The sequence below is a fragment of the Sphaeramia orbicularis genome, chromosome 10 (assembly GCF_902148855.1).
Source record: "Sphaeramia orbicularis chromosome 10, fSphaOr1.1, whole genome shotgun sequence".
Lineage (NCBI taxonomy): Eukaryota > Metazoa > Chordata > Actinopteri > Kurtiformes > Apogonidae > Sphaeramia > Sphaeramia orbicularis.
Genome location: NC_043966.1, coordinates 19,809,817 through 19,824,587, shown reverse-complemented (window position 1 = coordinate 19,824,587; position 14,771 = coordinate 19,809,817). Strand labels below are relative to the sequence as shown.

The 14,771-nt window shown below is 34.3% G+C and overlaps 1 protein-coding gene across 1 annotated transcript in view; it reads right to left on the bottom strand.

Moving 5' to 3' along the window:
• Window positions 1-14,771, bottom strand: part of LOC115427568 (sodium bicarbonate transporter-like protein 11) — a 56,565-nt gene that overhangs the window by 28,126 nt on the left and 13,668 nt on the right. The window contains exons 2-8 of the mRNA XM_030146166.1: window positions 13,793-13,843; window positions 5,850-5,933; window positions 5,420-5,463; window positions 2,932-3,151; window positions 2,458-2,539; window positions 2,094-2,217; window positions 456-665 (exon numbers count right to left, since the gene is read on the bottom strand). Of these exons, the coding sequence (XP_030002026.1) occupies window positions 456-665; window positions 2,094-2,217; window positions 2,458-2,539; window positions 2,932-3,151; window positions 5,420-5,463; window positions 5,850-5,933; window positions 13,793-13,843 (815 nt within the window). The remainder of the gene's footprint in view (window positions 1-455; window positions 666-2,093; window positions 2,218-2,457; window positions 2,540-2,931; window positions 3,152-5,419; window positions 5,464-5,849; window positions 5,934-13,792; window positions 13,844-14,771) is intronic.

Sequence of the window (14,771 nt, the reverse complement as noted above, 5' to 3'; positions counted from 1 at the left end):
TTTACCTCCTCTGGATGAGATTTATGAGTTCTTTGCTGAATATGATATCAACCTCAAACCAAGTCAGTCTTCTGATCATTTTCTCCTGATCAAATGAATGATTGCGAGACGTGTAGCATGATAAAAATAGGTCAGATATTTACAGTTTAAATCTCTAAACTGTGTTCGCTTCTTTCCCATTGGATTGAATTGGACAGAATCTGCCTCTAGTCTCCTAAAGGGACGGGACAGTGAGGAAATACATGTGACATGGCTGCAGGAAATAACTCTCTTTAATTGTGCATCACTAAACTGTGGGACATCACTGGGTTGTTTTCTGGAACTGTAAATACCCTGGATTTAAAGGAAACACGAGCAGATGACTGTTTTATGGAGACTTTAAGCAGAAGTTGTAGTTGTTTTAAGCAGATTTTACAAAAACTATCCAACAAAAGCCCTGTACTTTTCATTCTCACCTCAAGTGCTTTTCCTCTGCGTGGATCGGAGTCCACCACCTCCTCCACCAGCACCTTCTCAGTCATGATACTGAGCTGCTGTCGCTGGTAGACCAGCTCCTGCTTGAACTCCTCCTGGGTCCTGGTCTCCAAAAGCTTCTGTCTGAAGGAGATGTCGGAGAACATTGTCGCAAATGTTCTGCCCAGTTCGATAGACGTCTTGGTGCTTTTCTAAAAACAATAATAACAATGTTTCAGAAAATAAATTTAAGAGTTACTTAGTTTGACTTGTAGACTTTTGCAGATGGATTCCTTATGTATTTTTCTTTTTTTGTTTTCCTTTTTTGTTTTCCATAATATATTTATTGAGATTTTTACAGGCTATATATACAAAATAGAACAATATAAACAATCAAACAAACAGACAAAAAGGCACATTTAAAATCAATGCTTGAATCCATGATAGCCCAGTTCCAGATGTTTTGTAATATTGTCAGAATACAGCATATGATTGTGGACTTGTACAGGGAATAATTATCATGTCCCAGATACCCACAACAGATAAGTCAAATCTTTGTTCTTAATATAATTAATGAAACGGCCTAACACTTTTTCAAAAATGTCTTGTTTGTCTTTTAAAGTGTATGTGATTTTTTTCAAGTGGTAAACATAAAGACAATTCTTTGAGCCATTTTGCTATGCTCAGTTTGCCCATTTCTTTCCATCACAGAGCAATCACTCTCTTTGCTTGTAATATCCCCAGGTTTATGAGGATTTTGTCATAGTGATATATGTGAATTTCTTCAGGGTATAATCCTAATATAAAAAACTTGGGTTCCAGTATTATTTTCACTGACAAAATCTCCTGTAACATATTTCTAACTTCTCCCCAAAATTCCTTGATTTTTGGACATAACCATAGACAATAATAATAATAATAATAATAATAATAATAATAATAATAATAATAATAATAATAATAATACATTTTATTTATAGGTGCCTTTCAGGACACTTAAGGTCACTGTACAAAGTTGTTAAAATAATAAAACCCAATTAAAATTACACACATACACATATAAAACATATAGGTACATAAAATGGCAGATAAAAGTGAAATTATGGAATTGAGTGGGCCCCAATGGAAAAAAAAAAGTGCCCTTATCTTCTCTGCATCTATTACAGAGATCTGGAATCTGTATGTTAAATTTGTTAAGTCGTTCTGGTGTAAAATAAAGTCTCATTAGCCAATTAAATTGCAGTATTTTTAGACGTGTATTGCCCTTCTGTGTTTGGACAACCTCACAGGCTTTCCTCCATCGTTCCATAGTTACCTCCTCCTGTAAATCAGTTTTCCAAGCATTAAGTTTCGAAACAGAATGCATTTTTGTTTTAATGTTGGTTATATGACATCTTTCCTTTAAAAAAATCTGCTTTTAAGACTCAGAAACACAGATACGGTGGCTTTTTTTTTTTTTTTTTTTTTGGTTTGTTTTTAACCAGTTTCTTGCTATTTTGCTTTGAAAAAGATAGAAAGTACAGAAACAGGAGCGACATGAATCAAATCCTTTCTAATGACAATATATTTGAAGCCAGTGATCTATTTGCTGTTTATGTAAAAGATTAAATAAATATCATCAACTTCCAAAAGGACTTTACCGTTCTAGGAGGCGCGAGAATAAGGATGACATATCGAGCCTCGCAGCAGTTGACTCCCCAGTTTTGTGGCCTATCCAGACGGACGATGCAAACGTGACGTCTCTGCAGACTCCTCACATTTGAGCTTAGTGAAATACAGAAAAATAAAGTATTGTGAGTCAGTGTTGATGTAGATGGTTCATGTGTGGTTTTGTGTTTTGGCTGGTTTTAGGTCCTCCAGTCAAAGCCTGCACAGTTTGTCCTTGTACAGACCAATGAACTGATTAAATGTTAAAAAGGAGAAGTGAAAAGTGTCCTGAACGTGGAGAATTAGTCAAAATACTGGAGCATCTTTTCATGCAAACATCAACGTGGATGAACTCACAGAATACAGAGCCAGGACTGCTGGTACCGAACACCAGTGGAAGTGGCTGTCACCCCCTGAATGGTCTCTGACAGAAGGTGAACTGCAGGAAGAAAAACAAGTCTATGAATTTACTTAAAGGATGCTTTGAATTTAACTTCAACTTTATTTATTTATATAGAAACACTCCTACATAAAGGCAGCCAAAAGTGCCTGAAAATGGAAGATGAAATATACAGAAAGGGTTGGAAAGGCTATTCAAGACTAAAAATAAATAATAAAAACTACAAAGATAAAGCATTAAAAAATAAGCCTGAATAAAATACAAATTGGCAAATTAATTCAAATTCAACCAATTCAACTAATGATGAAGTGCATTAATTAAAAGTTGAGCTTAAAACAAATGCCTTTAAATGTGTATTATGACAACCAGTGGCTTCAAAGGAAACTCTCTTCATCTCTCTCATTCATAAACACTGCATTTCTTTCTCTCACCATTGAACTCCTTCCCTCCTGCGTCCGTGAACAGTGAGTTCATGACCTCGTCCACGTCGCAGCTCGCGTGTCCGTCCACCACCACGTGAGTCAACATTCGCCTCAGGACCTCGTCCAGAGTGGCAGCTTTTTCATCCAGGAGGATACTCGCCTCAGCCAGGAATCCGTCCAGGTCTCTGTGGCCTCGCACTTCCTCCTGGAAGTTCATTGGTTTTACATACTGGAGGGAGGAAAGAGTGGAGGAAAGACATGTGACACATGCGTTATGAATGGAGGTGAACTTCCTCAGGCTTTTAACCTATAAAGACCCAGTGGTAATTTTGCAGCAGTTCCCAAATAATTTTTTTCTCTAGATTTAACCTTTCTTAAATCATTTATTACAACATTATCTTCCGTATTTGGCATTTTGTTTCAGTGAAAATCATGTATTTTCCTATATTTAATTCACTGATCTTGTAGATGTTCATTGAAGCACCAGAGCAAAGTTGAAGATTATTATATGAAAACAGAAAAACTGCAGAAAAAGTGACTTTTTCAGTATAATCTCTCATTAACTGAACATAACCCCAGTGTCTCCATCCACTGTCATTGATCCAACTCCATTGGTTTTTCTGATGAAGCAATGCTGTAGAAGACGACGGTGTTTCCACGTTCAACTACAGAGCCTCTGAACATCCAAATGGGTCAACTCTGATGACCGTGAAAAGATGACATACTGTATTTTACACCAATAACTTACATGTATTGATAAGATTAATGGATCACCAGGTATTAGACATTTTACATCAGCAGATGATTTTGGTCACTGGTGGCTGTTTGGATCTTTATGGGTTAATGGTGGATTCTCTAGACCAGGGTTGTCAAACTAATAATAATAATATAATAACCTATAAATAATAATTAAAAATTTTTCTGTTTGTTTTTTTGTGCAAAAAAAAGTAAAAGTGCAGTTTTTAACATAATGGCTCAGCTTCTCATCAACGCATGTGCATTCAAACTTGCAGATCACAGTGGATCTACGAAGGCACAAAACATTTAGTAACAGGTAGATTATTGTTAAAATTTCACTTACTTTTGAAAAAACTCTTTTTTTGTGAAAGGATAATTTGGAATTGTAAACAGTTCCATCATATAATTTAACTTTTTTTTCCACATTAACCCATAAAGACCCAAACATCCACTGCGGACCAAAAGCAGAGACTGATCCACTAATCCTATCAATACATGTAAATAATTGGCGTAAAATGCAGTTATTCATCTTTTCATGGTCATCAGATATGACCCAAACACTGTCATCTTCTACAACATTGATTCACCTGTAAAACCCATGGAGTTGGATCAATGACAATGGATGCAGACACTGAGTTTATGCAGTTAATGAAATATTTTGATGAAAAAGTCACTTTTTCTTCAGTTTTCTCTGTTTCTGATATAATAACCCTCGACTTTAATATGAGCTTCTTCAAACATCTACAAGATGAGTAAATTAAATATAGGAAAATGCATGATTTTCACTGAAAAAAAGCAAAACACAGAGTATAATATTGTGATAATGGTGATAAATCATTTAAAGAAAGGTTAAATAGAGGGAAAAAAGCATTTGGGAACTGCCACAAAAATAACACTGGATCTTTATGCATTAAAACAAAAAAAGAAATGAAAAATATTTCTAGTTGTCATCGTGTCATCGTTTTACACCTGCAGGATGTTTCTTTTTTAAAACTGATGAATCAAATGAATTTGATTTGCAACAGACGAACCAAAATAATCGAGTTAGTCAAAAGAATCAGACTTACCATCACTAAATTTACAACAAACCGTATGTAAATCCAAACCAATACTGTTGATCAGAAAATGTAATTAAGTTAAGTTGTAGCATTAAAGCAACACCTTACTTTAGGTTATTGACACATTACATCGTAGTTGTCTTTGCAATTAACTGCAACAATTGTTTTACATTTAAATAACATATTTTGTGGAACAAGTTGCATAACAATTTTAATGAATTCCAACAAATTCCAACATTTTATTTCTTAGAGTGTACCCTTTTACCATGCATCTTATTCTATTGTGAAGCAAATTCAAAATAACTAAACAACACAATCAAAACAAAATAAAACTAGGAGAGAGCGCAGACCTCCGCCAAGGCAGATCAGTGCCCCCCCCCCCCCCCCCACCCCCCCCCCCCCCCCGATCACCACCAAAATGTAATCATTTGTTCCTTGTGCCAGTATCAACATTTCCTGAAATTTTCATCCAAATCCATCCATAACTTTTTGAGTTATCTTGCACATGGACAGACAGACAAACAAACCAACGCCAAACATTGACCAAACCAACATTGACAGACCTCAGAGGGAATTATTTTGAAAATTTAGGGCACGATTGAGCTTTAAAAATGAAGTCACTTTACTTTGGATGACATATTGATGCAAACAGTTTATAAACCAGTGTGTTTAGCAGGAATCACAGAGGAGGTTAATCTTACTTTTCTTGTTGTGTTTAAAAGTCCAAAGCCAGGCCCCTCAGCATCTGCAAATAAAATCCACATGAAGGTTCGTGTCTTAAACTCACAAACATTTTACCAACCTCTCACCTGGCTCCAGTCCCTACACACACACACTGTTTGTACTCCTTAAACTAATACTGTAAAAGTATAACGCAGCTCTGCCAGTTTCTGTCCCTGAACTTTGCATCAGTTTTCCTGAGGCAAAGAATCAGAGCTGGCACATGTGATTTACTAAAAGCAAATTATTCTCAGACAATAAAGGTCACTGTAATAAGTCTAAAGAGGATTTTACCTTTATAGCACCGCCGCAGTGAGCTTTATCTGTGTTGTTAAATTATCTAAGCATTTGTTGTCATTCTGAGTCCAATGAAATGCCACAGACTAGAGGCCTACTGATCTAAACATGTACCTGAAATATTGATCTGGTTTTCATAGATGCTGCTCTTGACAGGTGAATCCTGTCCACAGTCCTCCGGCTCCCCGTCCTTCAGCTCTGTGGACACAACATAGACCATACACATTAAAGGAGTGATATTTTGCTTTTTTTTTTTTTTCTTTAAATGGAATTATGCATTTTAAAACATTTCCCCGTGGTCTACATAAACTGTAAATGCTATGCTTGGGTCTGAATTCTTCACTAATTCAACTCCACAGGTCCATCTTCAACCCTATTTCTGAGTAATGACACTAGAGAGGTCACACCATCATATCACTCCCATCCTCGCATCCCTCCACTGGCTCCCTGTATGTTTTAGAATTGATTTTAAGATTTTACTGATCACTTTTAAAGCTCGAATGGGCCTGGCCCCAAGTTATATACAAGAAATGTTAGTTGACTACGAGCCAGCACGCAGCCTTAGATCCTCGGGCAGAGGGCTCCTAGCTGTTCCGAAGTCGAGGCTTAAATCAAAAGGTGACCGGGCATTTTCCATCAGGGCCCCTCAACTTTGGAACGGCCTGCCCGAGGAGATAAGGCTTGCGGAATCAGTAACATCTTTTAAATCACTTCTTAAAACACATTTTTATAGAACTGCTTTTATGTGATGTCTACTGCCTTTTTAACCTTAATTTTTAGTTTTAATTTTAAATTTGATCTTGTTTGATAATTAACTTGTTCATACATCTCTCTAATTGTGTTACTTCTGTTTTAGTGTTTTTATTTTATTTTCTTCGTGTATCCTGCTGTTGTGCCCTCTGTCAAAGCACTTTGTAAACTTTGTTTTTAAAGGTGCTATACAAATAAAGTTATTATTATTATTATTATTATTATTATTATTATTATTATTATTATTATTATTTTGAGCGCTGGCCCTTTAAATGCAAATGAGCCACTTCAGGCCCCACCCCCTCCAGGTTGTTGGCTGTGCTGCTCTGTCCCGTTCAACCAACAACTGAACATTTTAGGTAATCAACTTGATGTTTGGGCATATTTTTAGTAAGGACTACAACCGCTGCTGCTGACAAAGAATTATGTCGTACTGGAGAAATGTTTGTCGGAAATCTGGACCTTATATGTGCAAATGCTGTGACGTAACTAGTTATAGACGTAACAAATTAAAACAGGTTGTAGGAAGCCACTCGGTTTTTGCCAAAATGAATATAAAGTTAGCTTTGCAGCACCTGGAGGGTTCAAATTCCAACTTTATGAACTATTAGGGTCCAAATACACAAATAAATGAACCACAGACTAATAAAAGTGGGTTTAGCATCCATTTTTACGGTATTTCGATTCTTTAAATTTTCCTCAGAATATAGATGATTAAACATCATTGAGAAAGAGGGGAAAGGAGAGGAAAGGAGGGAATGAGAAATTATGTGTAGTCTTTTCCTTTCTTCTCTTATTTCTGTATACTATATTACCTTTTTTTTTTTTTTTTTTTTTTTTTTTTTTTTTTTACTTTTATGATTTGAGTTCCTTTATCATTATTTATGGTTTCTGTTTTTGATTTTCTTTTATGTTTTTCCTTATTTTTTAATTTATTGATTTATTGACAGTCAGATATGTCATTCTCGATTGCGCATTGACTGTTACGAATTGCTATAATGTCTGTTGTGTTCATTGAAAATGTTCAATAAATCTAGTTCGAAAAAAAAAAAAAAGGAGGGTTTAGCAAAATATGACCCCTTTAAACATCACATCAGTGGAAGGATACACTAAATGTAGTTTGAGATATGTGTACTTTACCTGCAGGAGGTGTTTTTGTCTGTTTTACTTCATGTGGTTACAATGACTAGTTGTTTTTGGACTAAATGCAAGACACATTATGATATTATTCTTCTTCCTAAGTGATTCATCATTTATTATAAAAATAATAATTTTAAATTTAAATTTTAAAAATCTTTGCATTTTTCCATTGGATATCAGGTATTTTCCAGTATTTAATTCACTGATCATGTAGATGTTCATAAAAGCTCAGGGTAAAGTTGAGGGTTATTTTATCAAAAACAGAGAAAACTGCAGAAAACGTTACTTTTTCAGTAAAATATAGCATTAACTGAACATAAACCATCCACTGTTATTGATCCAACTCCATGGGTTTTACTGGTGAATCAATGCTGTAGAAGATGACGGTGTTTCCACGTCCACTACGGAGCCTATGAACGTCCACATGGGTCATATCTGATGACCATGAAAAGATGATAAACTGCATTTTACACCAATTATTTACATGTATTGATAGGATTATTGGATCAACAGGTATTAAACATCTTACATCAGTAGATAGTTTTAATCAGTGGTGGATGCTTCGGTCTTTATGGGTTAAGTTGAATAGAATATTTAATTAATCCATGAATAAAATGAGTTTAATTTCCGCAGCTACATGAACTATGCAGTATTAGATAAAAGTACATAATGAATAGTTTAACACTTTGTCCACCAATCCCATTATTGTGAATGTTTTTCAGAAACACCTTGAAGGAATTTCTTCATATTTGCCTAAAACATTCACATGGCCTCAGGGTTGAAATTTTTATATTTTGGTACTAAAAGGTCAAAGGTCAGGTTGACTACAAGTTGACAAGTTGCTTTCTTTTGCCATAATTGTAGAATTGACATGATTAATGGCAGATGCCAAAGAAATGAGGATGATATGATGCCATTTTATATCACAAATGTCAACTTACTGTGCATCTTATTGATCTGCTTCATATTGTTGAGGTTTTTGCTCAACAACAAAATTATTCAGTGAAATCCCATATGTCAATACAGTGATCATTTCCAAACACAGACCCTCATTGAAAAACCCACAGTGAAATTCCTTCATATTTTTTTTTTACCACATATATCATTATGTCTAGACAGACATAGATGTAAAATGCGTATCAGGCAGAGATCTATGATAATTCTCGTTTTTTATACTTAAAGTAGATTTTTTTTCCTTGAATAATACAGTGCAAAATATCCCTACCACCCCCAGGAACCTAGATATTGTTTCATGTCATCAGAATGTGTTGTTTAACCCTTTCATGCATGAATTATGAGAACCTCAGTCGAGATTTTTTTTCCTGAGTCCTTTTATTCCTCTTTAGACATGAAAAAAACAATGCAATTGATTTTTTTTTTTTTTTTTTAATCAACGTATTTTTCATGGAGTTACAAAAATGTCCAATCACCATGCGTTTAATTTTTGAGGCAAAAAAACACGTGTATTTAAAACCCATCATCAGAAAGTGAAAACTATGAAATAAAACCATTTTTCATGCAGCTAATCTGATGTTTTCTAACATTTTAACATACTCTAATACTAGTTATTACTCACTTCATGGTGATAATATGGAAAAAAAAAATAAACAAAAAAAACTTTTTGATTACGAAAACTTTTAAATTACAGTTTAATAACAATTAGCTATTCATTTACATTAAAACATATTTCTGCAGATCAGGTTTATAAAGAACAGCAAAGTTACAGTAATGGTATGAATTGCAGTGTATGTGATGGTGTTGTGTTAGATGATCCGAAACTAAAACAACAAAACCATGAAAATACAAGAGAACAGCTGTGGAATAACTGTCCACTGTAGTGACCAGTATGCATGAAAGGGTTAAAGCAAAGAGAGGCAAAAAACTCAAATTGTGCTTGAGTGTATATTTTAAAACTACAATAAAACTCCTGAAAATCTAAAAAAAAAAAAAAAAAAAAAAAAACCTGAAATGCCACAACTTAAGCCTCTTTTGCTTATTACAACATGAGAAAACAGATGTTAAGCTACCAAATATTAATATTCTAAATTTAAGAAGTTGTGCAGCTGGTGTCACTTTAAAAATAAATAATAAATAAATAATCGTATTCTTCTGCTTGAACATTATACAAGCTATTGTTTTATCCTGTTACTGGTTAAATCCAGCTCAATATTAGCTGGAATATCTTAAATTGGATCATAGTTAGATATTCAAATATATATTAGTAAAGCAAGACACCTTTTCTAATGATGAACATTGTTGACATGATTATTTTTAGTTTTTACTTAACCCCTAAAGACCCAAACACCTATCGTCTATGAAAACCATCTACTGATCTAAACTGTTTAATACCTGTTGATCCACTAATCCTATCAATACATATAAATAATTGGTATAAAATGCAGTTGGTCATCTTTTCATGGTCATCAGATATGACCCATTTGGATGTTCAGAGGCTCCGAAGTGAATGTGGAAACACCTTCATCTTCTACAGCATTGATTCACCAGTAAAACCCATTGAATTTGATCAATGACAGTGGATGGAGACACTGGGTTTATGTTTAGTTTTTCCAATTGAATCAAATCCAACTTTATTTGTAAAGCACTTTAAAACAACCACAGTGAAACAAAGTGCTGTACAGAAAAAATAAATAAAAACCAAAATAACAGAGTAAAATATGAGAATAGATTAAAAGACATAGAACTGTAAATAAATAAATAAATAAAAATACAGAAGAATAGATAAAACCTAAATAAAAGAATAAAGTAGAATAGATTAAAAGACATAGAACTGTAAATAACTAAATAAATAAATAAATAAATAAATAAATAAAAATACAGAAGAATAGATAAAACCTAAATACAAGAATAAAGTAGAATAGATTAAAAACATAAAAAGCTGTACAATTAAAAACAAACAAACAAAAAAAAAACAATAAACCAATACCAAATAAAACAACTGAATAAAAATAATTCATATATTTGCTGAAAAAATCACTTTTCTCTGTTTTGATATAAAAACATCTGAATTTGAAAATCTACATTAAATATGGGAAAATAAATACAGGAAAATACGTGATTTCCAATGAAAAATGCCAAATATAGAGGATAATGTTATAATAAATAGTCTTAAATTGCTTAAGAAAGGTAAATAGGGAGAAAAATTAATTTGGTACTGAACACACTGCAATGACAATACCTCACAAAGGACATATATTTAACATATATTCATAGTGTTCAGCCAGGGTCAAAGTGCAATATATACTTATCTCTACTGTTTCTTGGTTGGTGACATGCCTGTTTTTATTCTGTATATATATTTACTCTTTTCTTTCTTCTTCTTTAAACTGTTTGCACTACGCACCACTAGAGAGTTGTCTCTTACAGTTTCGTTGTACATATGTACAGGGTGGGGAAGCAAAATTTACAATATTTTGAGGCAGGGATTGAAAGACAGTGTATAACCAATTAGTTTATTGGAAGTAATGAGAATTTATTTGCCACAAGAAAATGTACATAATAGAAAATGTTTTTATTCTATGTGTCCTCCTTTCTCAATAACTGCCTTCACACACTTCCTGAAACTTGCGCAAGTGTTCCTCAAATATTCGGGTGACAACTTCTCCCATTCTTCTTTAATAGTATCTTTAAGAAAGTCGACATTGCTGTGTGATGTTCTATTGGTAGCATGTTCTAAAACGCCCCAAATAGCAGAATCCAGAGGGTTTAGATCTGGGCTAGAAGGCGGCCATAAACATGATTCCCAAAAACTGCTAAAGTTGGATTTGTTGCTGTTGTTAACAAGTGTTTTGGTGTTCTTGTGTGAGATTTAACTTCAAATCATATTTTACTGCATTTCTAACGGTCTTGTTGTCTACCTCAAGTTCAATTGCCATTTTTCTCATGGATTTGGTTGGATCCTTTAGGATTTTGGATTTGAGATTAATAAAAGCTTTGGTACGTTTTTTGTTGCTTCCTCCACTTCCAGACTTTCTGGTAATAGTTTTGCTCATAGTCATTCTCTTCTTTCCATTATAAACAGTCTTTATGGACACTCCAACTGTTTTTGAAATCTCCTTTGGTGTGACGAGTGCATTCAGCAAATCACACACTCTTTGACGTTTGCTTTCCTGATTACTCATATGGGCAAAAGTTTCTGAAAAGGTATGGATAATAGTGTTAGGTATGATTATGACATCAATATAGGTTTGGTTTCAAAACAATTGACATAGTGCCTGCTGAGAAAAATCAACTAAATGTTCGTTGTAAATTTTGCCTCCCCACCCTGTAATTTTCTGCAAATTCATTCATCCATGCATTTATTAAAATGAACTTTTCTACTACACATAACCAGTACAATCTCAACAAAAAAGGAGGCATGCAAGTATAAAAGGACATAAAGTCAAGGTCTTAGGGGAAAAAAAAGCAGTTTTGAAAAAGTCTGGTATTTTTATTTGGATTGAGAGCAAACATCTAGTAGACACAACTAGCTGCATTTGTGTTTTATGTCATATTCATAGTCACTATGTGCAACTGTGCTGTGAACAAATGGAAGTTAAGATGTGATATGATACTGTTTTGTCTTTAATCCTCCGGTGTCCCGTCCAGCAAGGCCCTTACTCAGCACCAAGTGTGCCTTTTTCGCACACTTGTAGAATAATGTCAAACAATTTTTCATACAGTTTGTTTTTAATTCTTTTACACTTTTTTCATCAACTTGAGCTGTAAATAAAAATACCAAATACTCAATAATTGTCACATTTTTTAACCCTTTAAATGCCGTGTTTGTAATGTAAACAAACCATTTTTTTTGGATGCAAAAAAAAACAAAAAATTATTTTTTTTCAATATACTACATAAAAAGTGGATCACATAGTATTGGATTTTTGCAGCCTGGCATATGTCAGTGATTAACTCCAACATCGGTTAATTTGCATTATTATTTTTGGCACAAGGTCAAATGTTCAAAAATACTAGCATCTGTCACCAAGTGTGTGTAAAATGCACACCTATAAATCAAACTATTAAATATTATTTATTGATTTATTTTTCTGTTCTAATTTGATTTTATTTTTGTAAATCAAGGTCAGCCCTAATCATACAGATCAAATGGAAGAAATAGTGCGTTTTAGGCACACTTGGGAGACAGATGCTAGTCTGGTAATTTTCTTTTGTTTACAATGTGCAAATGCCTGCTGAGAAAAAACAACTAAATGTTCATTGTAAATTTTGCTTCCCCACCCTGTATAATGACAATAAAGGCATTCTATTCTATTCTATTCTATTCTATTCTATTCTATTCTATTCTATTCTATTCTATTCTATTCTATTCATAAAACCAAATTTCCCATCTAATACTGTACTGAAAGTGACTTTTCCTCCCTTGCATTAGTTTCCTTTTACCTCCCATCCCTTTTCTCGTTTACTTCCCTGCTGCGGTGCTACGTTAGAATTCACTTTGCAGTATGGTAATCACACACCGTACCCAGCAGCAGTAACAGAGGCCGTGCCATAGATCATCTGAACAACCTGAACCGCTGCCGTCTGGTGATGAGCCTCACCGACATAAAACCGTTGGTTGTATCAAGGTTAAGATGCTATGCTATGGCCACATTAACAATATCTCCAGTAAGGGACAATTTATTTTGCCCTCCCACCACTCTGCCATCTGTTGACAAGTACACAGCAAGAGAGAAAGTGAGGGCTCATAAACCCCACCCGCCCCTTCCCTTTTAAAGCAGACGCGGGGCCATATAACAATAGCAGCCCCTCGTAAATTCCTTCATTGTATAGAAGATAAATATGGCGTCTCGAATGGAGGTTTTTTACGAGCAGAGAAGAAACAGAGACAGAAATAAAGAATTAACCCTCACTCATCATATACAAAGCGTTGAGCTATGATTATTCCCTCTTCCCGGCACCGACTCCGAGATCATATGCCTCATTATTTACCCATTAATTAACCTCTCAACACAGCAGCGAAGGGACTGGCTGTGCTCAGCAGCATGTGAAATGGGTCATCAGATACCAGCCAGGAACTTTGGCAGCAGCATAAATAACTCTCGCTGTAAAATTTCTATAAGATACCGTATGTGAAAGCAGATTTGGGAAAACAGGATCTGTTTTTTTTTTTTAAACTAAACTAAGTAAATATGTGTAAGTGTACTCACCCATTTCTTGAAAAACATATCCATTCTTTGACCTCCCGCTGGCTGGAGCCTCTGTGGGGAAAAAAAGACATGATGTAAATATTGTTTTTTTTTGAAGAAGAAGAGATGTGAAGTGACAATGTTTTGGTTTAGTTACAGATTAGTCACATGCTTTTTTGTCCTTTTCACCTTCCATACTATACAAAGCTTATTTTTCTTCTCTGGAGATTATTATTTACCTTTAATACCACCCCGTTTTTAAATCTGACTCCAATATTTCAGATTCAACAGGTTTTAGAGCTGAAGCGATTAATCAATTAATTGCTTTGAATCGATTACAGAAATTCACAATTCAATTAATCAACTCGAATTGATTAAAAATAAATATTCTATTACAATTTTCCTGAATTTGGTGGGCCATATGTTTGACACCCCTGGTTTAAATGCATAGAATAAACATTAACTAATATCACTAGGTGTTAATATGATGATACAAGTGTTAATAATAGTCATACACATGCTTATTGGTAAAGGTGCAACAACAGCATCTGGAAATGGAAGCGCTTGTGGAAATGTTTAGACTAATTATTACATTAACGCCATTATTCACTGCTGTGTATCTGTTGATGAAATAAAATGTTATAGGCATTAATCATAATAATAATAATAATAATAATGATAATAATAATACGAAGATGACGACGACGATGAAGACGAAGAAGAAGAAGATGATGAAGACAAAGAAGATGATGATGACGACGATGAAGAAGATGATGACGACGAAGATGAAGAAGACGACGAAGAAGAAGACAATGACGAAGAAGAAGAAGACAACGACGACGAAGAAGACAACGACGACGAAGAAGACGACGATGACGACGAAGAAGAAGAATAAGAAGAAGATGACGAAGAAGAAGACGACGAAGATGATGAAGACGAAGAAGAAGAAGACGACAAAGAAGATGACAACGAAGAAGAAGACGACGACGGCAAAGAAGAA